Below are 24,973 nucleotides of genomic sequence, written 5' to 3'. Positions count from 1 at the left end.
TGAAATAGAGGATCTGCCCATACAACAAAATCGTGAAGCCATACGTCACAGCTTCGCCATACCTACTCTGCCCACTCCGCGCCACTAAAATCGCAGTGTTTCGAGCCAACAGTCATGACGGAAACGAGACTAGCCAATCAAACGTACCGGATCAGACGATGCTCGGTTGTTTTTTGGCTTCATTGAGTTCATATGTTAAAGATACGTATGGGCAGATCCTCTATTTTATAACATCCTTGTTTATGACATCATGGATATCAGTGGTATTTTGCAACGAAAGTATTTTATGACGACTACATGGATGTCACTGAAACGCAAGAGGTTAGGAGCTCCGATTATTGCTTATCTCTATGTGCTACAGAAACATGAACATTTCAAAATGAAACAAGAGAGCTCGGAACGTTCAAGATGTGATGCTAAAGAAGAATTTTGTGGGTATCATAGAGAAAATGAAATGAATTCTTTAAGTTTTACGTCCCACGTTATGCCGGTTAGGCTAAAGGAGACGGTGATGGTAAGAAATGAATGAAATGGTGGAATGAAGAGAATGGGAGAAAACGGGAGAACCCTGAGAAAACCCACGAGCACGGTGTTTGTCCACCACAGTCCACGGCGCGAGGCGGGATCGAACCAGGAACCCCAAGCACCGGAGGTGAACGCTGTACCACTGAGCCACCGCGCCCCCAGGTATCATAGAGAGAAGAAAGAGAAACTGAGTCGTGAAGTACAATAGTAAAAGAAAAAGAAAGAAAAGAATCGTAAAAAAGAAAAAGAAAACTTCTAAAAGCAATGCTTTTATAAGATGCACTAAACAGGAGAAAATAATTTGTTTTGGTGTAAAATTTTTAAAATACGGAACGAAGATTCAATGCATTGGGAGTTTTTCCCCCTAAAAATCAGGGACGTTGTTTGCTGTAATCGATCATAATCGCACGTAATGTTTGTAGGATTAGTTCCATTATCATTTTACAAAACCGTTCTTTCTAATTTTCTTACAATATTGTTTTAAAATTGTTATTTTATTCAGTCAGTTCTATGGCTAGCCACCATTATCTGGCATGTGATTATGTCAAACCCACTGCTTCACGGTGACTAGAAGAAATTTACGCGGATTTGTGTTTGCCGTTGTGATAAGCGTTGAACAAAAACTGTGGTTGCATCGAAGACTATTGTTGAGTGTCTATCATCATGTGTGTTGATCTTCCAGCTGTCTCACACGTAAGCCATAATAGGCTTTGCAACCTTTTTTCGACCATTCCTCGTATATCTGCTACCATTTGCCCCACAAACTCTTATATTTTTTTTAAAAAAATCTCAATATTTTGTTTTTCACTTGTCTTATGAAGGGCTATTTCCTTCTATTGTGATCTTGTATGACATTGACAGCGAATAGGAAGAAAGAAAATGCCCGATAAAGTTTGCAGCTGAATTGTAAATTCTTGAAACGGGAGTTTCGCGTTGTGCTTTCAGTGTTCGTGACAAACAGACTTGGAAGGCTTGTTTGCCCTGAACTTCCTTTAAGTAGACGAGTATGTTATGCATTATTTATCGTGCTACACAAAATGACATTCTTCGCAGCTCCAGCTTCCTTTATTGGACGTGAAAAATGTTCCTTTCTTTCTATTTGTGTTTGTATTCAGGTTCTCAGATGAAAGGGAATTGAGCCTTAACTTTCTTGTTTCTTTTCCTCCTCTTTCTAGTTGTTCTTTATAAATTTTTTAGGAAAAGAAGTTAAAGTTTAATGATATGATTTTCCACATTTTTGTTGTGTACTTTGCTCCATTTATAATGCTTTTTCGCCATAAAAACTTTGTCCAAAAGCCAGTTTAGAAAGCCTAAATGAAATTTAATAATTACTTTTCTACTGTATAATACAATAGACAAATCTGAGTTGTTTTTTTTAAATATGTAGTTCATAGAGTTAAGTGTTCCTAACTCAGGCTGTAGTTGGCCAAGCATAGACATATGAAACAATAAGCACGATATGTACACATAAAAAAAATAAAAAATAAATCACAATTTAAACACTTTTAGTACTGATGTTGAAGGAAAAATTGATGAAATAGTGTTTATAAAGTGTGCTTCGCGTGGTAATAATAATAATAATAATAATAAAGTATCTACTTCTTCTCGGCAAACGGTTCGAAAACAAAATGATGACACTTTGCAAATACATCTGGGACATACTTGAAAAATAAAAGCATCTAAAAGGGGTGAATATGTGTAATGTGGAGGTGTTCAAAGAGTGTCGGTAATGTATAAAGTGTTCTACTGTCTAAAAGTAGCTTCTTTACTTTTTGCAGTGTAAAAAGATTTACAAAATAGAATATAAATATGTTGTCTAATTGCCATCGTTATTTATCTGTTTATTTTTAATTTGACTGGCCCTCACAAATGTCCTGGTTCACAGTAGATTATAAATTGCCCATTACAGATCTAGATTATGAAGAGCAAGACGAGACCCGGCCACGGTGGCTCAGTGGTAGAGATCTCACCTCTGGTGCATGTGATCCCTGGTTTGAACCCAGCTAGCTATAAGTAGGCGTTGCGGTGAACATAGTGTACGTGGGTTTCCTCAGGGTTCCCCCGTTTCTTTCCGCTTCATACCACTATTATCATCATAATCATCTTTCTTAGCCTCAAAACATAACTGTGGGACTGGAAACTATACTTTTTTTTTTTTAACTAAAGGCGTCCTTTTAAAGAGCAAATCGAACAACTGCCTGTATCTAAATCGGGGTTCAATTCTAGTAGGAACAGGTGTGTTCAGTGAGATATGCAACCCTTTCGATTGTTAAGCAAATTGGGTTGCTTGTTATTCAGGGATATTGCGTACATACAATCTTTCATGTAATATTAAATTGTATCGCTTGTTGGAAATTGTTATTTTTTAGTACCAAGAAGTAGAATTTATGTCACTTTCTATCATTGGGTACTAAACCTGCTTCTATCGCATGGCAGAGAATAGTAACCATTTAGCCTGAGGGAGAGTCGCTGAAGTCTGGAAGAATAGTACCGAGTATTAATGATCACTACCAAGGCATTCTACTCCCAGATTTTTGGGACTGGGAACGCACATACAGAAAACGAAAGCACGAGGCATAAGGCTTATGCTACACAGAAAGGCATACGGCTAGGCATTTGAGTTAGCCTTACGTTCAGCCCCGCATCCAAGGGCACAACTTCCGAAGTTTCCTATTACTACTTTCAAGGAATATTACAAAGATGTGTGTTATTTATATAGTCCAGTTTCTGCCTGTATTTGAAAATTCAAATAGACTTTTGAATTTATATGTACTATTGTGGTCACACAAATCGATATATTGGTAGACACACGGATGCTTTAGTGCATCAAGTATCTTTTTTTCTTTTAAACAAAGAGAACAAAAGGTGCGTGATTATAACAATTAGCTGCATAAGAAACAGTTCCATTTCAGTGGAGTTCTGAATACTGTATTATTGACCATCTCACGCGAAAATGTGCTGTCTTTCTTTCCTTCCTATCTGGATAAAGTTAATAGATATAAAAAAATCCTTTAAAAAACAAGAGGAAACAACATTTTTAAAGTTAGCTTTTGTGCTTGTTTTGGAGGAAATTAATGTGTGCATTCTTCACTGTGTACCTCCTCGCTCCCCTTCCTCTTTTGGTCTTCCCACGAATTAACTATCGCAGTGCGAAGAGCCTCCTCGGTGCATTGTACATGAAATCACGCAAACATCGAGAACATTGACCGGTCATGGACAGTGACGCACGAGGCGAAGTAACGACTTGCCAAACTACCAAGTTGCGGCTTCTGGATAACCTCTAGTTCGATACCGTATTATTAAAACGAGAAAGTAATCTATCTGTATGTCTGTAATAAATGCTTCAACTATGACAAAGGTAATCATCACAAGGGAATGTGAGAGCTACCATTATTGCTAAGGGTGAATACAAGGAAATTTCCCATCCAAAATTTAGAAATTTTTAATGAGTTGGGAAATTCGAATTTCTAGCTAGCAATATTATAATTTTATACTTACATTAATTTGTATTATTATTATTATTATTATTATTATTATTATTATTATTATTATTATTATTATTATTATTATTATTATTATTATTATTATTATTATTATTATTATTGACGCTACAGCCCGTCATGGGCCAGGACCTCCCAGCCAGTTTTCGTCGCTAGGCTTAGGTTTAGGGATTTCTGGGCTTTCACCATTTATGGCCATGATAGCTCGTCACACACAAATATAAGGGAAGTTCCTCGGATATCACACTGCTTGGGGAGTTAGAGAGAAAGAAAGGAAAGAATCGGCGTGGAAAAAATGAAATTAAATGAAATATTGAGTTTAAAGTTCCACGATTATGCACCAAGGCTAAGGGAGACGATGATGATGAAAAATGTATGAAATGGTGGAATGAAGAAAGTAGGGGAAAGTGGGAGACCCCTGAGAAAACCAACATACACGGTATTTGTCCACCACAAAACTCACTTGGCGCAAGCTGGGATCGAACCACGGACCCCACGCACCAGAAGTGAACGAACGCTCTACTACTTAGCCACCGCTGCTTCAAAAGCGGCCTGGGACCATTGTGTTTGGTATAATTCCGGCATTCGCCTGGTGTGAATGAGGAAAACCTACCCCACTCAAGATGGCTAGCCTGAAAAAAAAATGTTAACACTTTTTCCACCGAGTGTCTCTACCGGGAATCGTACCCGGGACCGCTAAAGTTTTAGTCTCATTCATGTCTGTAGCATGATGTGTAGTCAGCACATCAGGTCCTTTCTTTGTAATAAAAGCATTTGTAATTATCCCCGTTACTCTACTTGATTTCTTCTTTTTAAAAAATAGAAAAAGAAATATGGTACATTGCAGGTTTCATTCATTCATCATCTTACGTATTCTACCATTATTGCCAGATCACTTGCCGCAGCTGAGAAGCTTCCATGCTCCACGGTCTTGCGCTAACCTCTTCGTCTTCACGTACGATTTTTCTATTTTGGTATCATCCATTAATTGTAGTCTTATTTCACCCTCTTCCTCTCTTTCCTGTCACCATAGACTCTAGCACGTCCCTCCTGATAGTTTTTTCTCTAGCCAATGTCCCAACCAGTTTCTCTTCATCTTCTTAATAATATCTAAATTGTTCTTTTCTCCCCACCATTTCGAAAACTCGACCCAACCTCATTCGTTTTCCACTCAACCCAACTAATTCTCTCCATTCTTCTCCAGACCCACATTTCGAAAGCTTCCGGTCGTTTTTCACCATTTTTGCGTAATGTCCATGTTTCTGCCCCATATAGTACAATACTCGACACGAAACATTTTGTAAGTCTTTTTCTCAACTCTTTATTCAAAGTGCCACAAAATAGTATTTTCTTCCTCCTAAAGGCTTCTTTCGCTATTCCTATTCTTGCTTTTATTTCACCTTCACACTTCAAATTATCAGTAATAACTTACCCAGGTGTCGAAAATTAGTCATTTGTTCTTACTATCACCATGGCTTTTGCCATCTAACGTTTATTTTCATCCCATATTCTTCACAGCTCTTCTTCAAGGCGGGTTTCGTTGACCCCCAAAATATTATTTTGTACGAGAGTTTGCAAATTTTGGAGTTCCTTTCTTACAAGCCTTATAGATAGACTTCCTGTACATTCTTAATAAAAGCAAGGACTCTCACATAAGAAATATGGATATCCCTTACACACATTCGTCAGCAATTTGTGTCGGCTTTGGTAATACTTGTATGTCTGCCCCACAATGAATGAAACACTCGGCGCTTTTCACTGCTCTAATGGTGAGCGCACGTATGTTTGATGCAGGAGATTCCGGATTCGATTTACGATGAAAGGGCATCCATCACTTTGCTGTCGTTCAGATCCCATTTTAAATTGCAGACTCGTTCCAAATATCCTCTGTAGACAAAGAACGTGAATACAGATCAATGAATGAAACAATGTGGCAATTTAAAAAAAAAAAATTAAAAATCTACGAGTTTTAAAATATTTTTCTAAGGACTTATTGAACAACCCTCGTATGTCAATTAGAGTCGCACTTCCTTCTGCTCGCGCTCACTAGTCTCATTCGGGCTTATGAGAGATTCGTCGTCACACGAGCTCGTCCTCATATGTTGAGCTCAATACTGATTGAGCCCGAAAGCTGGACTTGCGAGTTTAGATTGTTTATACTAGTCATTTCCAACTGGATGCTCGGTGACGTCACAGTTTGCTGCTCGGGTTCTTAGTGAACCACTCACAGAGAACAAGAAACAGGCAGCAAACTTAGCGTTGGTAGCAGGCAGTAGTGGCAACCAAACAAGGTATAGTCGATCGTTTTCTAGATACATTACTCCTGAATTCATGAGTTATCAAACCCTAGCAAAACTTGTTTTATTTCACTGCATATGCCCCGTTTCCTCCCTTTCTCTGCTCAACCTATTCTCTTTCTTCTGGCTCTGATTGTAAAAGCCCGCTCCTACGTCACACACAGACGAGTTGGAAATAACTAGTCTATAATAAGCTATTTTGCTCGTAATGTGAACTTCATAAGCTAAATCAATGTTTCCGAACCGTGTTTGACTGATGATGACACACCTTACTGAACGCTTACAACACACTTGTTTGATTTGTTATTATTAATAATAATATAAATTACCATAGTATAAGACTATAATTTTCTATAAAGTAGTGACTCTATGTAGTGGTACTTAGCATTGCTGGAGGTAGTTGACTGGTAGACTCTGTTTCAGAGTTGTTTTTAACTAATTGTTAAAAGCTTCATGATTTTTAAATTTTAAAATTTCTTGATATACTCTAGGGATTACGTGTCACACTAGTTAGTCGCGACATATCGGTTGGGAACCATTGGGCTAAATAATGTTAAACCAGCACTGTAGATCTTCGTGCACTTTGAGATGCATTGATTGAATGACGTCAAAGTTAGAAAACAAAAACAGTCACTGGTATATTTAGTTTTTTTTTTTTAACTTTGATTGAGGTCAGGCAAATATTGTTTACTTTTTACTTTTTTTTAAACTTTAATGTAGAATGTCGTAGATTTAAAAAATGTCAATGATCGATTCCGTGTTACGAGACTTTTCTGAAAAAGAAAAAAAAATCCGATACTATATCAAGTAGGACAGGACAGGACAGACGAGAGCAATGACACGTCTCGGTTGCAGAAAATATTCTGTACGTATATATCTTCTGTGCATTACAGTGTTGCCGACAGGCACGTTCAGAAAATAGAGCACGGAACCTGTCTAAAATGGCTAAACTCCCTTAGGAACACATGTTCATTAAAACGTAAAGGTACACATGCGGTCATTTTAACTGTGTATCCATTGTTAATGTTTTTTTTTTTTTTACCTATTTTACTATTTAAAAACATCGTAAAGCAATAAAAAGATTAAAGAACGTTTAAATTAACAACAAAGATTATTAGACATGACTGATAATAAATGTATTAGAATTTTGAAACTTTGACAAAAGCAGAAACGTGTTGTTATTGAAAAGATCAAACATTGACATATTATATACTAGTGCAAGGTAAAGTTCACAAACTCCATCAGTTTCTTTGCCCACACTCACACATATTCTTCAGCACAGACTGTATATACTCTTCCTTGACGTTATCTACATATTGCGATTTTGTACTTGATGCATTTTCTGTAAGTTTCTGGTGGGCACTTTTCACATGTTTTCCTTTTCTGGAATTGATCATCAGGCACGCATTCAATCTGGGGACCAGCATTGTTTTGCGATATTCTGTGTGGTGATAGGGGCGAGGGGAAGGAAGGTATTGTGAACGACCGCCAAAATCAAACAGTGTTGCTAGTATCAGAACGTAAAAATGCTAATCGATCAAATTGACCGATGTGTACTTATAGGCGTTACAATTTTAGCTAAATTTATATATGTAGGTATCTGCATTTAATATTGTAATATTCTGTAGGTAGAGTTATTAAAGTACGCGGTTTTTTAGCCCTTCACCTTTTATTACAATTAAAATCTTTTCTAAGTCTGTAATTACATTAAAATAAATGTTTTCAGTATGCATAAAGAAGGCCTCCTTGGCATACTATGTTGCCTCGGGTTTATAGGATGGTGCCCTAACTAATGCTTGAAATGCCTGAAAAAAAAATGGGAAATTTTGGGTAAAAAACCCGTTTTTTACAGTTTTTTTCCTGAGCTTGTATATTCAATAGTAAAGTATTCCCGTTTTACCTGGACCCACAACATAAGTAAATGAAGTTACTGTCTTTTACGCTAACGTGTCGATGGCCAGCCCTCATTTCAAACATCCTCCATTCACCATACTCTTACTCAGCGTAAAAGATTGTAACTTCATTCAGTTATGTTGTCGATCCAGGTAAATGGTAACGTTGCATTTTAACGTTGGGCGCATAAAGAGTGTACGGCTCAAACGGCTCGTCCGATTAAAAAAAAAAATCCTTCGCTTCAGATTGAAAACACCATATTTGGAGACGGTTTCCTTTCTTACATTTTGTTGTAACTCTGATAATAACAGTTACTGTCAGAGGACTTTTGAGACACCCTGTATATATAAGATTAAACGTTTTCGTCAATTGCAGATTGAATAAGAGCGTCGTGTGATATCTAATTTAGGGACACTTTTTACTGCTTCAAGGAAACCTGGCTTTGGCAAATACGTATACAGTCGATGTACTGCCAAAGATAATGCACTCATTGCCAATCGAGACACAGTTAAACACTCGCACCGTTATGATTTAGGCATCAAAGCAGTGTTTGCAAAACTGGAAGAAGTGTGTCAAACAAATCTGCATGCGGAACGAGAGCAAGATTCAACAAAAAAGAAAGAAAAAACTCGTAAACAAGACAGCTTCCGGATACAGAAGGAAGCAGGTAACATCCACGGTCTTTTGCGGGTAAAGAAAGATAAACATTGTGTGTTTTTTTTTTTTTTTTTCAATTAATAAGGGAGATGAGATGTCTTGCTATCCACGCAGAGAGAAAAACTTTTTTATGTTTGTGTTCACGGTAGGAAATGTTTCAAGAAGAGTCTCATGAGGACACAAAAACACACAGAGAGAGAAAAGAGGATGAACCTGCAACCACTGAAAAAACTTCCGCTATTTCAGTGCTAAAGTGAGAAAATAGACTTTTCCACGTTAAACGTTTTACACACGAAGTTCAGGAGCGCTTTTTCCTTTTGTGTTCCTTCAAGAATTAAAAGTGTTTACTCCTCATCAGACGGGGAACTGTTTTCAATTGTGTACACATATAATTATAAGCTTCGGGAGACTTCATAGAGAACTTTTCCGTCAAGAACAATGGATTGAAAAAAAAATAGCTTTATTGTATTGCTAATTAATAGCTTGTATTGAGCTCAGTTACATCACAATCTCAACACCTTTCACACAGTTTTTTTTAACGTTTTGAAAAATATTCTGCTGCATACAAAAATAATCGTTTTCTACTTTATAACATACTAGCAGAATACCCGTTCTTCGCACGGGAAGAATACGTTTCATTTTGGACATAAAGGGCTAAATTTGGATTTAAATGGCATCGGAAGTGTACTGTTCGTCTCAGCGACCCCGAAAACTATGGATTCGACACTAATATCGGTCATTTTCAAATATCTTCCTCTCTCCCCCTCCCCTAAATTGTACCGTCAAGTGAATCATGTAATTGCAAGTCAAATTGCACCAAAAATCATGTAAATCACTCCAGCGATGTTGGAGGAGTGAACCACCAAACATTTTTACATTTCATTTTAATATACATATATGTATAACAACAATATTGGTCCTTAAGGGGAAGCAGGAGCGTATACAGCTAGTATGGGTTAAGGACTTCGATTTAACACGAGCCATACACTTTTCATTATACAGAAGTTCAGTATATTTCGGGTCTGTGAAATTTTTGAAAGGAAAAATGGCAGATTAGTTCAATATAAATTAGAGATATGTAATGCAGCTGTACCGGTGGAAGCTTCATGGCCATATTGAAGTTGTAATTTATTATACAGTTGGACCTCGATAACTCGATTTTTTTCACATTCTCGTGAACTCTCCATAACAATAAGTGTTAAAATAACCTCTGTAAGTTGAGTGTTTAAAAATTACAACTTAGATAAGTCGAATTTTAAGGCTTTTATACTATTTAAAAGTTTCGGTCCCCACGAGTTGAAGTTTACCTCTATAAGTCGAATTTCTCTTCATTTGATCTCGACGAACTCGGCGCTTTCACATAATTGTCATTGTTGCTAATGTGTACTGTAATTGTGTTTTACTGATTGCTAGACGTGAAAGCATCCCTCCAAAACTATACATGTACACAGGGCCGGATTTAGAGGTGCACGTTCACTCCCCTTTCGTTCTAAATATGCACTATCCAAAATGAAAAGCAAGGAGTGAAAATAGCAACACTTTCGGAAACTTTGTGCCATTATTTTTCCGTATGGGGCTTAAGAGAAAGCAGAGCTTTGCAAAAGCAATAATTTGAGTCAATTTTTGTAACGTTGAATGAAAAGGATTCACCAAGCAAAACAATATAATATTTGTCAAATAGAGGAGGAAAACAGAAGCCAGGAGGAGAAAAGAACATTTTTCCTGCATATTACTTGCGACCCTCTTTAAAATAGTACCCTTCTATGTATCAACGTTGTCATGGATAAACAATATTGTCACATGTCACTTTGAAGAGTTTCAGTGTGATTGATTATTTTGGTAGTTATTGGTGCACCCCCCGCTCAGAAAATCCTGGATCCGACCCTACTTATATAGTATTTTACTTTTCCCAATCATCTTAAATAAATTTAAGGAACTTTCACAACTTCGAGTTATAGAGGTTGAATGAATAAAACTTCGAGTTATAGATGTTGAATGAATAAAACTTCGAGTTATGGAGGTTGAATGAATAAAACTTCGAGTTATAGAGGTTGGATGAATAAAACTTCGAGTTATAGAGGTTGGATGAATAAAACTTCGAGTTATAGAGGTTGGATGAATAAAACTTCGAGTTATAGAGGTTGAATGAATAAAACTTCGAGTTATAGAGGTTGAATGAATAAAACTTCGAGTTATAGAGGTTGAATGAATAAAACTTCGAGTTATAGAGGTTGGATGAATAAAACTTCGAGTTATAGAGACTGAATGGATAAAACTTCGAGTTATAGAGTTTGAATGAATAAAACTTCTTGTTATAGTTGTTAAATGAATAAAACTTCGAGTTATAGAGGTTGAATGAATAAAACTTCGAGTTATAGAGTTTGAATGAATAAAACTTCAAGTTATAGTTGTTGAATGAATAAAACTTCGAGTTATGGAGGTTGAATGAATAAAACTTTGAGTTATAGAGACTGAATGAATAAAACTTCGAGCTATAGAGGCTATATAGTCACTTTTCATGAGGAACACGGAACCTCGGTATCTCCAATTTTTATAACTCGAAACCTGATTACTCGAACAACTCGATAACTATAAGTTTTATGTATTTCCTTCACCTTCGAGTAATTAATAAATTACTTATGTATCAAGTGTTTGTATATGACTCACCATACACAGTCTTAATTCATCTGAACACTTCAACGGGTGACAACCTTCGGCTCTGAGAAACTGGATACTTGCATGTTGATCCTGTTTACAGGGATTTCGTATAATGAATGCCGTCCTTCACTGTTTATTCCGGGGATACAAAACATGGACAATTGATTAGTAACGTACACTAATACGCTGGTTTGTACATAGTACTGTAGTGAAAAATCACATCAATGTATCCACAGGCAGTCATGAAGGCGCTTGTGATCCTTGTGTTTCCATTTGAACGCCTCATACATATTTTGGAACCGATTAGATTCGTTACTGTGTTCTATTGGTACTTTTAAATCTTCAAATTGCCTGCAAAGGTTAATACGCGGTAGCGTAAGTAGCGACGTCTATTAACGTTTATTATAATTAGCGTTATGAACAGACCAAGACGTTTGTTGTTTAGTATTACGATTAGACGCCTGTTAGCCTAAAATATATATATATATTTTTACTGTTTCTCGTTATTTTGAAAACAGAGAAACTGTAAATTAACTAAAATATTCTCTTAGGGAGGTACATATCCTGGTTCCGTGATTGTACCTTCCAAGAAACCTTTTGTCGTAACTACTCTTAATATGCAGTGTTAATAAGTTGCACAAACTGTTTCATGTGCTTTCTGGTTCCCCATCTCCATCCATTTCTCAGCTTCCAGAAGAGCAAGCGAGCGTGAATCTTGTTTCCTATGACCCGAGTGCATGTGATGGGAGTCAAGATGGCTTCTGACAAGAGAAGTGTATTGTAAATTCGAAGTTGATGCATCCTTGTTTCAACGAAGCCGCTAATTATGAACTGACAATGCTTTTGACACAGGAAGCTGCGTCACACGCGACCTTCAAAATCTCCCGTTGTCATTTCTCGTCGCGTGACTCTTTACTACTGTATATTATTACTACGTTCTCTGACTCTCTTGTCTAATGTAGATGGATTGCGGAACCTCTCTCTACATATCCGTGGAGAGAGAGATAGAAAGAGAAGCAATTCATGTCAGTGCTTTGTTGTAAAGTTTGCGAAATTATAACCAGATGCGACCTTACATTGTGGGAGGTACTGATGTATGCATGAAAATTATGAAAAGCAGAAGATACCGACTGTTTGCCTGAGTCTTTACTGTCTATATTGTTTGATTATTGAGAGATTAAGTCACAAATATTTTTGTTGACATGGTTTCCAATGTCAGATATATGAAATACCCAGAGAAGGAATCGTTTTCTATGTTAAAGTAGGGATTTTGGATTTTGAAGCTTATTTTGCAATAAATTAATAATCGTATAGTAAAACAGTACTATTAAATGAAAATGCAAAACAAAACCGTGTTTTTATTGTGTAGTTGCAAACATAATAAAACAGTGTTATGTAGTGAACATATAATTATATCACAATAAAATTTAATTATGTAGTTTTGTAGTGACAGAGAATCTGCAAATCTGAAGCATTCTTTATTTTTTATTTTATTTGTTTATTTTTTGTTCTCTAAACCAGGGTTTCTCAACTTGGGGATCACGAGAGCGTTTCATGAAGGCCGCAAAGATAAGCGGAAGAGAGAAATATAATTAGAATCTAATACCGGAAAATATTTTTAAATATTATTTTGAATTTTGTTCTGATAGGCATATTTTTTATTTTTATACATACTAATTATTAAGAACAACAAAAAATTGTCTACTAGAATTTTCAATCGGTGCAGTTGTTCAAAAATCAATTTAAATGAAAAAGATACAAAATGAAACTAACGAAAACTGTATATTGAAATACCCGAAAAATACAAATGGAACAAAACTTTCATGTTGAAATACAATTAAAATTGAAAGCTAATGAGATACCTGAGCATGGTGTGATTTCACTACTGCGGCAATGTCCGGTTCAATCTTCGTGACGCACATTATCAAGTCATTTAAAATTCTAAGTAACTTAAAAAAAAAAAAAAACTGTCCGATTTTTTAAAAACAAAATTAGAAACCACTTTATGTTTTATTATATGACCCAAAATTAAAGGATTATGAAGTTTTGAAATTTTCAGACGACCTCCATTTTGAAACAGTATAATCGATCGGATTCGATATTTGTAATATGAATGAACTGACCAAATTTGGTTTTAATCCATTTGTTTTTAGGGAAGTTAACCTGTATGCACTATATTTAAGAAATAGATTCTGCTACTATATAAATACAGTGCCGGCCAAAAAATCTTTACATTGTGAAACAAATCAGAAATCATTACAAATTCATAATATTGAAGTATTTTATTGTGGCTAATACTTTACAATTAGTATTTTGTCATATCGCCTTTACATTTTATCACCATCTGCAATCATTTAGGCATTGATTCAGCCAGGTTGGCAAAGTATGTAGAGTCCATGGTTATTCACAACGTTTTGATCGTTTTCTTTAGATCCTTGATGTTGTTTGGTCATGTCTCGTGAATCTTGTTTTTTTTTTTTTTTTTTTTTATGACGTTCCAGGCGTTTTCGATTGGATTAATGTCAGGAGAATCACCTGGCCACTCTAACAGAGGAATATTATGGTCACTGAGAAACTTTTGCACAGCCTTGGACATGTGGGCCGGAGCCCCATCATGCATAAAATAATTACACTCATGAATGTCCCAAAAAGGAAGTAAATGTTCTTCCAAAACATTAATATAATTGCTTGCTTTCATGGTTTCATTCTTGGGAAGAAAGTACAATCCTTCTCTGCCCTTGTTACCACTGAATGCTCCCACACTATCAGGGTATTTAACGGTCTTAACTGTAAATTTCGGGTCATACCGTGAAGCAGTACTCGGACGGCGCACCATCTTGGATCCATCCCGGATCAACCTAAAAGTGCTCTCATCACTAAACATAACTTTTTTCCACTCTTCAGGTGTCCAATCTTGATATTTCTTACAGGAGTCGAGCCTTTTTCTCTTCATTGCTGATGTGAGAAGGGGCTTCTTCGCAGCACGGCGACTTGGCAAGCCCAGATCCTTTTGCAGACGGTGACGAACTGTCCTAGTTGCGACATTCTGGAGGAGCTCAGGATACTTGTTTTTCAATTCTACAGCTGTTATGAAAGGATTTGACATTACTTCGCGCTTTAGAAGTTTATCAGTCCTTGGTGAAGTCTTTCTAGGTGCACCGGAGCCGGACTTCCTACATGGTACAGTTCCAGGAGGCAATGACGCCGCTGAACGCTTTAGCTGGTAAATTGTCTGTCTTGACACTCCAAGATCCCTGGATACAGCGATTACCGAATCACCTTTTTCCAGAAGAGTTAAGGCCCGGGATTTCTCTGCCATTGTCAGCTTTTTACGGCCCATTGTGTGCAATCAGAACAAAGTTATAAGACCACTTACTTTCAAGAATTTAAACAAAAATCTAGCTGCACAGAGCAAAGAAAGAACTATCTAGCCGTACAACGCTACGAGAGGCACACTGAGCTTCTCCTGGGTGAGGGAAGATTGCAAGTGGCGCGCTAATTACTGACGTCATCATCAGGCTCCTCTCATATTTTTATGGCGGGAATGGCGCTTGACCCCGTTACGTGGATTTTGCGTGTAAAGTTTTTTTTTGCCACACAATGTAAAGATTCTTTTGCCGGCACTGTAGATAGATATCATGAGATCTCCGCAATAGGTATATTAAAAATCCCACACAAGCTTATTATAAACTAAAAATTATAATGGGGTCGCTTGCAAGAGGATGTGATAAAATGGGAGTCGTGACAGGAATTAGGTTGAGAACCATTGCTCTAAACAGAATAATCTCGTGAAGGTAAGGGTCACCTTACAAGTTAGTGTAATGTCAGTAGTTAGTAGCATATTTCCCCTTTTTTATTTTCAAGTGATGGTAGGAGAGAAGAAAGTATGGTGATTGTGAAAAAAAAAAAATCAGATTCGAGACTTCAGTGGATTTACGCGTTTCGTAGGCCGTACATTCATCAAAAGAGATTTTCGACTCCTATCCGTCTGTCCTAAGGTACAGAGGAACCAACATTTTTTAATACGATTTTCTATTTTTAAAATCCTTCCTACCCTCAAAAATAAGGATGGTTTACTGAAAGATGAAAATATGAGTAAAAAAATGTCATTTTCTTGAAAACGGCTCCAGCGATTTTCTTCATTTTTCATATAAATCAATATTTCATTAACAGACTTACACTATTGTATAAGTCACTTCTCTGGGAAATATCCAGAAAGGGGGTTTTACTCTTGTGAGTGAGATTTTCCCGAACGGTTTTTTCAAAAACGACTCCGGCAATTTTGTTCATATTTTATAAACAAATGTTCCATTAACAAACCTACAATGTAGTATAAATGATTTTTGATTTTAAAAGTCACAAGTAGTAGTTTATGTTAGGGGTGGATTTTTCCCTGATGATTTTCTCAAAAACGACTCAGGCAATTTTGTTCAAATTTCGTAAATAAATGTCCCTTTATAACAGCATGTTCACTCAACCGTGAAAGACGTGAAAGCGTGAATAAGCCATGGATTTCATCTACCATGCAAAAACCTGGAATAAGCTGTAAATTTCTAACCTTAAAAATCCAGAAAATTTTCGGATGAATAGAAGAAACTTATCAGAAGAAAATAAAAAGTTATTTGAGTTGCAAATCTGTGCTTTGCAGTGGTTTCAAATTTAAAAGCTGATTATGTAAAATAAAATGAAATCTGAGTTTTACATCCCACGGTTATGCCGGTTAGGCTAAAGGAGACGGTGATGATGAGAGATGAATAAATTGGTGGAATGAAAAAAGTGGGAGGAAACGGGAGAACCCCGAGAAAATCCACGCACACGGTGTTTGTCCACCACAAAGTTCACTTGGAGGGAGCAGGATTTGAACCCGGGACTCCAAGCACCAGAGGTGAACGCTCTACCACTGAGCCACCGCGGCTCCAAGCTGATTATGTAATTCACTGTCGAGTTGAAACTTAAACGAGTAACATCAATATGTGCATTTTCTTGTCATTGTCACATAAATCCTTTTCTTAAAGTATCGTCAATTAATATTATCTCATTTGCATCAGCTCCCGACCTCGGAATGACAATAATTCTAACTATATGTTCGTGTATCAGGTAGTTACATCTTGGAAAAAAGACATCTTGAAAAACATTTCTGCAGCGGCTATGATATTAATGTGAAATTAGATGTGTGACTTGTTTTTTTCGTACTGTAATCGTTCTCACCAGGCCGTAACCTTGAACAGAGTTCAGAAATAATCATAAACAGTGAATCACGTATTTCATTTGTTTCATGGTCACACTGCTCTCGCAATCTAGGTATACTTTTAAGTCACTGGCATATTTGTTACATCTAAGTTTCCTCTTTATGAAGATACCACAATGTTTAAATATTTATAGCATTACTAACGTTCTGGGACTTGTGGTTGTCCATGTTCATTCTCCTCAATTTAGTTTTTTTTTTTCACTAATTAAAATTAAATTCCCATGTGATATAGACCAGGAGCTAAGATAAGTCAGACTATTTATCGTTGGGAAGTATGTGGTGAGCACATATATAAATATAGAAATAGGAAAGTTTGGAAAAAGGGCGCCTCTCAAGAAAGCCCGTGTCCTGGATAGTGAGTAAGACATTAATCAACATTCAACATGTCTCTCCTCCATGCTGGAGCCACGGTGGCTCAGTAGTAGTGTGTTCACGTCTGGTGCATGGGGTCCCTGGTTCGATCCCAGCTCGCGCCAAGTGAATTTTATGGTGGACAAACATCTTGTGAATGGGTTTCCTCGGGTTCTCCCGTTTCCTCCCACTTTCTTCATTCCACCATTTCATTCATTTCTCATCATCACCGTCTTCTTTAGCCTAGCTGGCATAACTGTGGAACGTAAAACTCAAAGATTTCATTTCATTATTCCTCCATGCTGTTAATAGACTAAAGCATGTGTTGGTAGGTGGGTGTCGCTGTTCATATCTATATGAGACATTTCCACGCGACTGTGTCCGAAATTATTGGACTATTTTTCAGTGTGGGAAGGCAGATAATTATGGAATTACGTTTGAAATGGGCAAGACGTGGTACCTTGTTATTAAGAAATCTTACACCGGGAGTCCTGAACATTGAATATTCGTGCTCGAGTATTGGGCATCCTTAATTCACTATAAAAATCTGCAGTTATGATGCAGACATGATATTTGGACTCTTTCTGGGTCATCGTGTCTGTCAGGATCGGATGTGATGCCCAGGCCCTCGTGACCCAGACAAAATCTTGACCCGAGTGACCCGTTCAACCACTACCCCGTACTGTCTACTGGTTGAAGACCCCATACTCACCATGTGTAGGCCTATGCTCTAATACTATCCCACCATAATATAACGATTATTATCCTGCTCAGATGCAAAAGTGAATTAAAAAGAACGGAACTATCATTGAAATGGAATGTGACTCTTTGACTCGGTTATTTGTTTATTTATTTACTATCCTGCAAGTTGTATTTCCAATTTAGAGTTTGGAATCTGCGATCATGCCTTCCGAAAGGGATGCTGCAGCTATTAGGTTGTAACGAAATCTTTCATGAACCGAAGTTAGCAGTGGCGTATTTAGGATTTTGTTTCGGGGGGGCTATGCATAACACATGAATAGGTACTTACATTTTTTATTTTGGGTACCAACAAATTTTAATGAAGTTGTGCATATAAAAATTTATTTCAGAGGTGGGGCTTGAGCCCGATAGCCATCCCTTTAAATACGCCACTGGAAGTTAGTATAGAGCCACATCTCTCTGTCTCTCTATTTTCACTATCGCATGACAGTCATTTCAATGTTGTCATATGGCAGAATTTGTCCCGTGAAATGAAACTTTTAAACACTCGTCGGGGGTGGTTGTATTTCTAGTACCAAATTTATAGAATAATAAGAATCACAGAAGTAGTTTTTATGAATATTTTCATAGTTTGTGTCTAATGCTTGTTTCTAAATTACAAGTTCACAAGTTACAAATCGTGAGTGTAAGTTTCTCGAAAATGATAAAATGATTTTTTATTAGTACTCTTTGACAGAGCTACGCGACAGATACAGGTCTATTGATATACTTGTCGTTAAAATATAAGGTGATTGAACGTGATTCGATGCATTTTTCAATAATTAAGTCAGTAAATTTCTTTAAAAAAAAAAAATGATTTTGGATACTTTCTATGGATGTCATATATGTTTTTGTACAGTTGTATTAGCGTTTTTCTTTCTGGTTAATTAGTAAGCTATCTTATTATTGCTAATTTTGAGCTGTTCATTTTATGGTGGGAAAAGTTTCATAACACATAGTATTATGGCATCCGCAATATGAAGTTAGAATTCAAAAACAAATTTGGAAAAGTGCTTGTCAATTTCTCAGAGGAAACTTTCATCAAACTGCATATGAAACTAACAGTCTTTACGGAGAAGGAAGGAAACTTATCATGCAGAAAGTATCAAAGCAGCAATGACTTTTCAACCTTGGGAATATTTCTCAGTTATCGTTATTTCCATTCCTAACGATTGTATTAATATTTATTATTATTATTATTGTCATAATAATTATAATAATTAATATTATTTTATGACCATGATTTTTTTTTTTTTTTGTTTATCGTTCGCCCCCTTGTAGCTATGTAATGATTTACTCAGTTATAGGCATGGGTTATTTGAGATTGAATTTCAGAAGGATGTCAAATAAATTATACTTAACAAAATGCATCATTCTTGTTAATTACGACTGGACATTGTGTCCATAGTGCTACAACGGGAAATTTAGTACCCTATGTCTTCTTATGTACGTACATCTTACGACTAATTTTCATTGAAGACGCATTAACTGGTAAATAATCTCTCTCTCTCTCTCTCTGTATATATATATATATATATATATATATATATATATATATATATATATATATATATATATATATATATATATGTAAGTGACTATGTTTGTGACTTCATAGCTCATGAACCACCCGACCGATCTCGATCAAATTTTCAACATAAATAAGGTTCGGACCTGGGATGGTTTTCATCATTTCACTATAACGGTGCAACTTAGGAAAGGAGGGAGGGAGATATATGAAAATGATCAAAAATGACAGTATTAGTGTCAAATCCATAGTTTTCAGTGTCACTGATGGTGAGATGTACAGTAACCGTTCCGGTGCCGTTTAAATCCAAATTCAGCCCCGCAACTTGGTGGAGGGGGAGATATATAAAAATGATCGAAAGTAACCGATATTAGTATCGAATCCATAGTTTTTGGAGTCACTTAGATGAACAGTGACACTTCTAATGCCGTTTAAATCCAAATTCAGCCTACAATAGTAATATTTAATTTTTATTTATATAGATTACATATTATTTTCTGATTTTTCATTATTTATTTATTTATTTATTTATTTATTTATTTATTTATTTATTGTTTCTGTCGATTTCAGAGTTCTTCACTGACAGTAAAAAAGTGACTGACTAACGGAACATAATATTACTAACTAACTAACTAACTCTATGGCCTATGGAACCCGGAGATTCAATGCCGCGTTCACAAAAGCTCTCCACCGACTTCTAACCTTAGCTAACAGCATCCAGTTTCTACTTTGTATTCCAATCTCTGAGAGATCCATCTTAATATTGTCCTCCCATCTGCGCCTAGGTCTTCCTAATGGTCGTTTTCCGATTGGTCTTCCAGTCAAGACTTTGAAAGCGTTTCTACTTTCTTCCATTCTAGCTACATGACTCGCCCACCTAAGCCTCCTAGACTTGACGACCCTAACAATGTTGGGTGAACCATATAAATTATGTAGTTCCTCGTTATGAAGTTTCCGCCATTCCCCATTCCCGTTCCCCTTGGGTCAGAATATTCGTCTCAGGATCTTGTTCTCAAATACTTTCAGTCTATGTTCTTCCCTCAGACTATTCGACCATGTTTCGCAACTATACAGAACAACAGGCATGATTATCGTTTTGTATATTTTAAGCTTCAGATCCCTCGACAGAATTCGCGACGATAAGAGATTTTGAACCGAATAGTAACACGAATTCCCTGCTTCTAGCCGACATTTAATTTCTATGTAAATATGATTTTCGTCTGTTAATATTGATACTAGATATTTGAAACTATCCACTTTATCAAAAGTATTATTTAATATTTTAACGCATCCATAATTTGCTGTATTCCGGTCCCGACGCACTTCCATGTATTTAGTTTTCTCTGCATTTACTTCTAAACCCATGTCCCTGCAAGCGTTTAATAAAATCTCTGCATTTCTTTCTATTGTTCTCCTATCATCACCTAGTAAATTTACATCATTAGCATATGCCATAACCTGGTGAATACCGTTCAACGCTAGGCCCTGGTTGCTGTGTTGGATTTTCCTTATAACGTATTCCAGAACGAAGTTGACAACGCATCTCCTTGTTTCAGTCCATTTTCGACGTGAAAGCTCGTGGACAAAAATTTTCCTACCCGGATTTTACTTTGAGATTCATTTAAACATATCTTAATTAATCTAATTAGCTTTCTCGGTATTCCAAGTTCTGTAAGAACGTTGCATAATGCTTCTCTCCTAACCGAGTCGTACGCCTTTCTAAAATCAATAAATAGTTGATGTACCGGGATATTGTATTCCCACTTTTTTCGAGTATTTGGCGAATGGTAAATATTTGGTCGATAGTTGATCGATTTCGTCTAAATCCGCACTGATAATCTCCAATAATTTCATCTGCGTCTTATTTAAACCAACCAAGCGGGTAATGGCGCTAGTATAAATATAAATAGGCAGTGACATAGAACGGAATTACTTTTGGGAAAACTGTCGTACCTCATTTCCGTTATTACATACTTTCATGTACCTTTGCAAGGGACTTCACTCGAAAAGATCGAAAAGATGTAAAAGCTTTTTTCAAGCCAGCCATTCTGAGTAAGGCTTTTTTCATTCACACCAGGTAGAGCTGGACGGTTCGAGCAATCGCAAACCGCAGTTTCGGTTTGTAATATGAACCGGTTTCAAATGGTTAACCGGAACCAAACCGAACCGATAAATTATTTTATTTTCTATTAACCATTAACGTGTTCTTCGAAAAATATTAAGAGAAAAGTATGGGGAATAGTATTTTCGTTCAAAAGTGAAACAGCAGATACATAATTGTTTAATCTAAAAAGAAACCATTATATATTTCTCGGAACTTTTCCAAAATATGTAAGACAGGCATGTCAAACTCGCGGGCCGCATTGCCTCTGAATGCGGCCCGCTTATATCTCAATATTTATTTTGCATAAATAAATAAATTAAAATAAGGAAACGAACAGCCTTCTTACTGTAAATTGACATCAACTATGTACGCATTAGGCAAACACCATATATATATATATATATATATATATATATATATATATATATATATATATATATATAATATCGTAACATGCGGCCCGCTGACATCTCAAATAATTTTTAAATGGCCCCATAAAAGAAATCAGTTTGACATACCTGATGTAAGAATATTCTAAAAAGTTCAATCTAGTGTCTATTTTCAAATTACGGTTCGGTTTCTGAAACAAACCGACACATTCGATTTGAACCTTAAACCGAACCCAAATTGGCTAACCGGTTTCTGGAGCACTTCTAACATCAGCAAATACCGTTAAGGTACCAGGGAACGATCCCGATCCTCTTCATTTCTTCCTCCCTAATTCCCTGGGTGATGTGATCGCCGAGGTTATCCCTGATATGACGGAGAAACACGACCATAGCTGCCGAAATCTCAGAAATCTAATTCCCATTCCGATAATAAATATGGTTTAAATGTTGTTACATCACATCCTATGTGGATGTTTCGTGACGTGGAAGGATTCTGAGAGCTTCTAGATGAAAGAAAAGAAAAAAATCAGGGCATAAATTTACAAAACTAAACTAGAAAGAATTTGAGACGAGAAAAGCTGTCAGAACTTTGAGACGAGACGAGAAAACTTTATTTTCCGTCTTGGTAAATGGTAACATGCAATTGACATATTTACGGGCATTGACCTTTTTCTGAAAAGCAAATCGGATACACTTTAAAAAGAAGAAAAAGGAATAGATGCTGAGCAGCCTTCACCAAACCGATACTGGTTTCTGTTTCCTATTCGTAAATGGAAATGAGGATTCCGAGAATTGCGAATGATTCTCATTTATTCGTTGGATAAGATGGGCGAATCAGAACGTGAACGTATGATGGGTGTGGATGAGATGCTGAGAAATAATAGTTGAAGATCTGCAATGTACAGTTAAAATTCAAGTGCTCTTCAAAGACTTACGTAGGTCAGTGCAGTGACAGTGCAACCTAAATTGAGACAGAGCCGTTGGTTCCGTGTGTTAAGAAATGGAGTTGTTAAAATCAGCTGAGTCTCGCTCGCTGTTTATGGATTGCAAAGAGTGTGTTGAGTAGAAGGAAACCCTCAATGTGAGTCATAATTTGCCCGACTGGAAAGTTAGGTCATAACACGAGCATGCGCAGTACGTAGCGTGTACAACTACAGAGAACACTCATTGCATCGCACGTTGTTATTAGCTTATTGTGTGAGTGTTTTTTTCACGGCTTCGTTTCTTCAGTGTTGGTTTGGCAAGTGCGAAAGATGGGACAAACGAGAGACGTGGATGGGATGTGGGTGGGGGACCCATTTACCATAGTTTGGGTCCTCCGAGATGGCTGTGTGTGTCCCACATGTGGGACCCCTAGAAGACGGCATACATGGAACCCTCATCGGTAAGTTTATTATTAGTTTTTAACTTACAAGAATTGTTGTTTACGTCATAACGTTGCAGAGCAGGTTGATTACAGGAAGTTTCTGCAATACCCTTGTTTCCGAATAGCAGATGTTCTGCTCTGCGGCGTTTTCTTGACATAAAAACCAGCTTTATTCGTAGGCCTATATGAACAAAGAAAGTCGTCAATAGAGGATTAAAGCGTACTTCTTTTGTGTTATTAAGTTAGTGTATATTAGTTTTCGTATTATTATTATTACTGCTGCTTGGTTGTGATGTAAAATAATTTTCGAGATTACAATTCATGTGTGTTCTCAATATCAATTTTAGAATATTCGATGATAGAGTGCGGGTCCAAAGAAGATGTAGATATGATCCAAAACTGAGTCAGGTTTTAGCTAACAGGTGGCACGAGGGGCTCAGCCCTCTTGGATCACCTACAGCACCAATGGAACTTTTAGTTATTTGTTGATATGTGTGTATGTATAAGCCTAAGATGATCTCGCCCTCTTCCCCCCGTCTTAAATATTCTGGCTACATGTCTGCATTTGTAGACTATAGCTGTTTATAGATTCCCTTGGGAGTTTTTCTTTTCCCTGCGCTTTGATTCTTTTGTACTAGTAAGCAAGCTTATTTGGCCACGCATATCTTCCTCGAAGAAAAATGGAAGCTAATTAGCTAATTTTATAAAGCTAATACGTATGTGAGCTTAAATTACGATACTATTGTGCTTTCCTGGTTTGTGAGCTTGAATTTGTTTGTTTGTTTGTTTTCCTTTCGTGAGAAAAATCTAAATTTCGCACTGCCTATAGGTAGGTGCTCCGAGATTTTTAGGCACACAAACAACAGTTCCGCACTTGCATTTTGCTGAAATATCAGAATTAAATAGTAGCTCAATATTATGGGCCCCAATCCTGGTGTCCGAGGGCTACCCCTCTGAAGTGTGCTTGGACCTACGTATTTATATTAAATTCTAATTGAAGTATTTTTAGATATCTCATAAATCTGAGTGACCACTGGTCAGCACTCACCAAAAGTGCATGACACACAGTATCGATGACTTATAAAAGTCGGATTTTTAAAAAAATATCACACGAATGATATTAACGCAGACTTTGGAGAAAAACCAGGACATTTGGAGTTTTGAACAATTTTGGTGGTGCATATGTAAGTCAAAGTCTACACTGATTACACCTGGAGATCTGGTAGTTCTACCTATATAGACGAAAGGTTATTTCGTGAGATAAACCAGATGTTCATTTTAGCATCGTTATTTATCAACCAGTAGCAAGTTTTGTTTTTGGTCACCGCATAGAATGTGATCATATTAACAGCCTTTAATCATGTTTTCTGCTGTATTAAATTAGAATAAGCAACTAAAATAGGAAATATACATGATTTTTTAAAGAAATGCTATAGTATGTTGCATCAGATGAGATCAGATTGGTGCGTGCGGTCCCGGGTTCGATTCCCAGTGGTGTGGTGTTAATTTGAAACGCATACGATGGTTTTGGATAATTTTGAACGCATACGATGGATCGAATTTTACCTTAAACTAATGGTCCATATCTCAATACTGAAAAGGGACGCTAAAGTCCAATCAGCCAAAGAGATCGAAGGGATTTGTGATATATGGCAGTACAAAATTACAGCCTATTAGAATATTTAAGTTTTATTATTATCTTAAGACAATCGATAT

At 36.6% G+C, this 24,973-nt stretch overlaps 1 protein-coding gene across 10 annotated transcripts in view; it reads left to right on the top strand.

The window, feature by feature from the left end:
- The window catches only part of Dmtn (transmembrane and coiled-coil domain 2 protein Dmtn), a 404,032-nt gene that overhangs the window by 198,975 nt on the left and 180,084 nt on the right, over positions 1 to 24,973 (top strand). The window contains exon 1 of one of the 10 annotated variants that reach the window (XM_081756071.1): positions 22,954 to 23,275. The exons of 8 other annotated variants lie outside the window; for them this stretch is intronic. In XM_081756071.1, the coding sequence (XP_081612197.1) occupies positions 23,145 to 23,275 (131 nt within the window). In that variant the 5' untranslated portion in view covers positions 22,954 to 23,144. Of the gene's footprint in view, positions 1 to 22,953; positions 23,276 to 24,973 lie in introns of those variants that run through there. One more of the 10 variants, XM_081756075.1, reaches the window with a different exon arrangement.

This window comes from Thermobia domestica, chromosome 4 (genome assembly GCF_964235325.1).
Source record: "Thermobia domestica chromosome 4, izTheDome1.hap1.1, whole genome shotgun sequence".
NCBI classification, from domain to species: domain Eukaryota; kingdom Metazoa; phylum Arthropoda; class Insecta; order Zygentoma; family Lepismatidae; genus Thermobia; species Thermobia domestica.
Note: the sequence above shows the minus strand (reverse complement) of the source record. Positions and strands in the feature narration are given on the sequence as shown.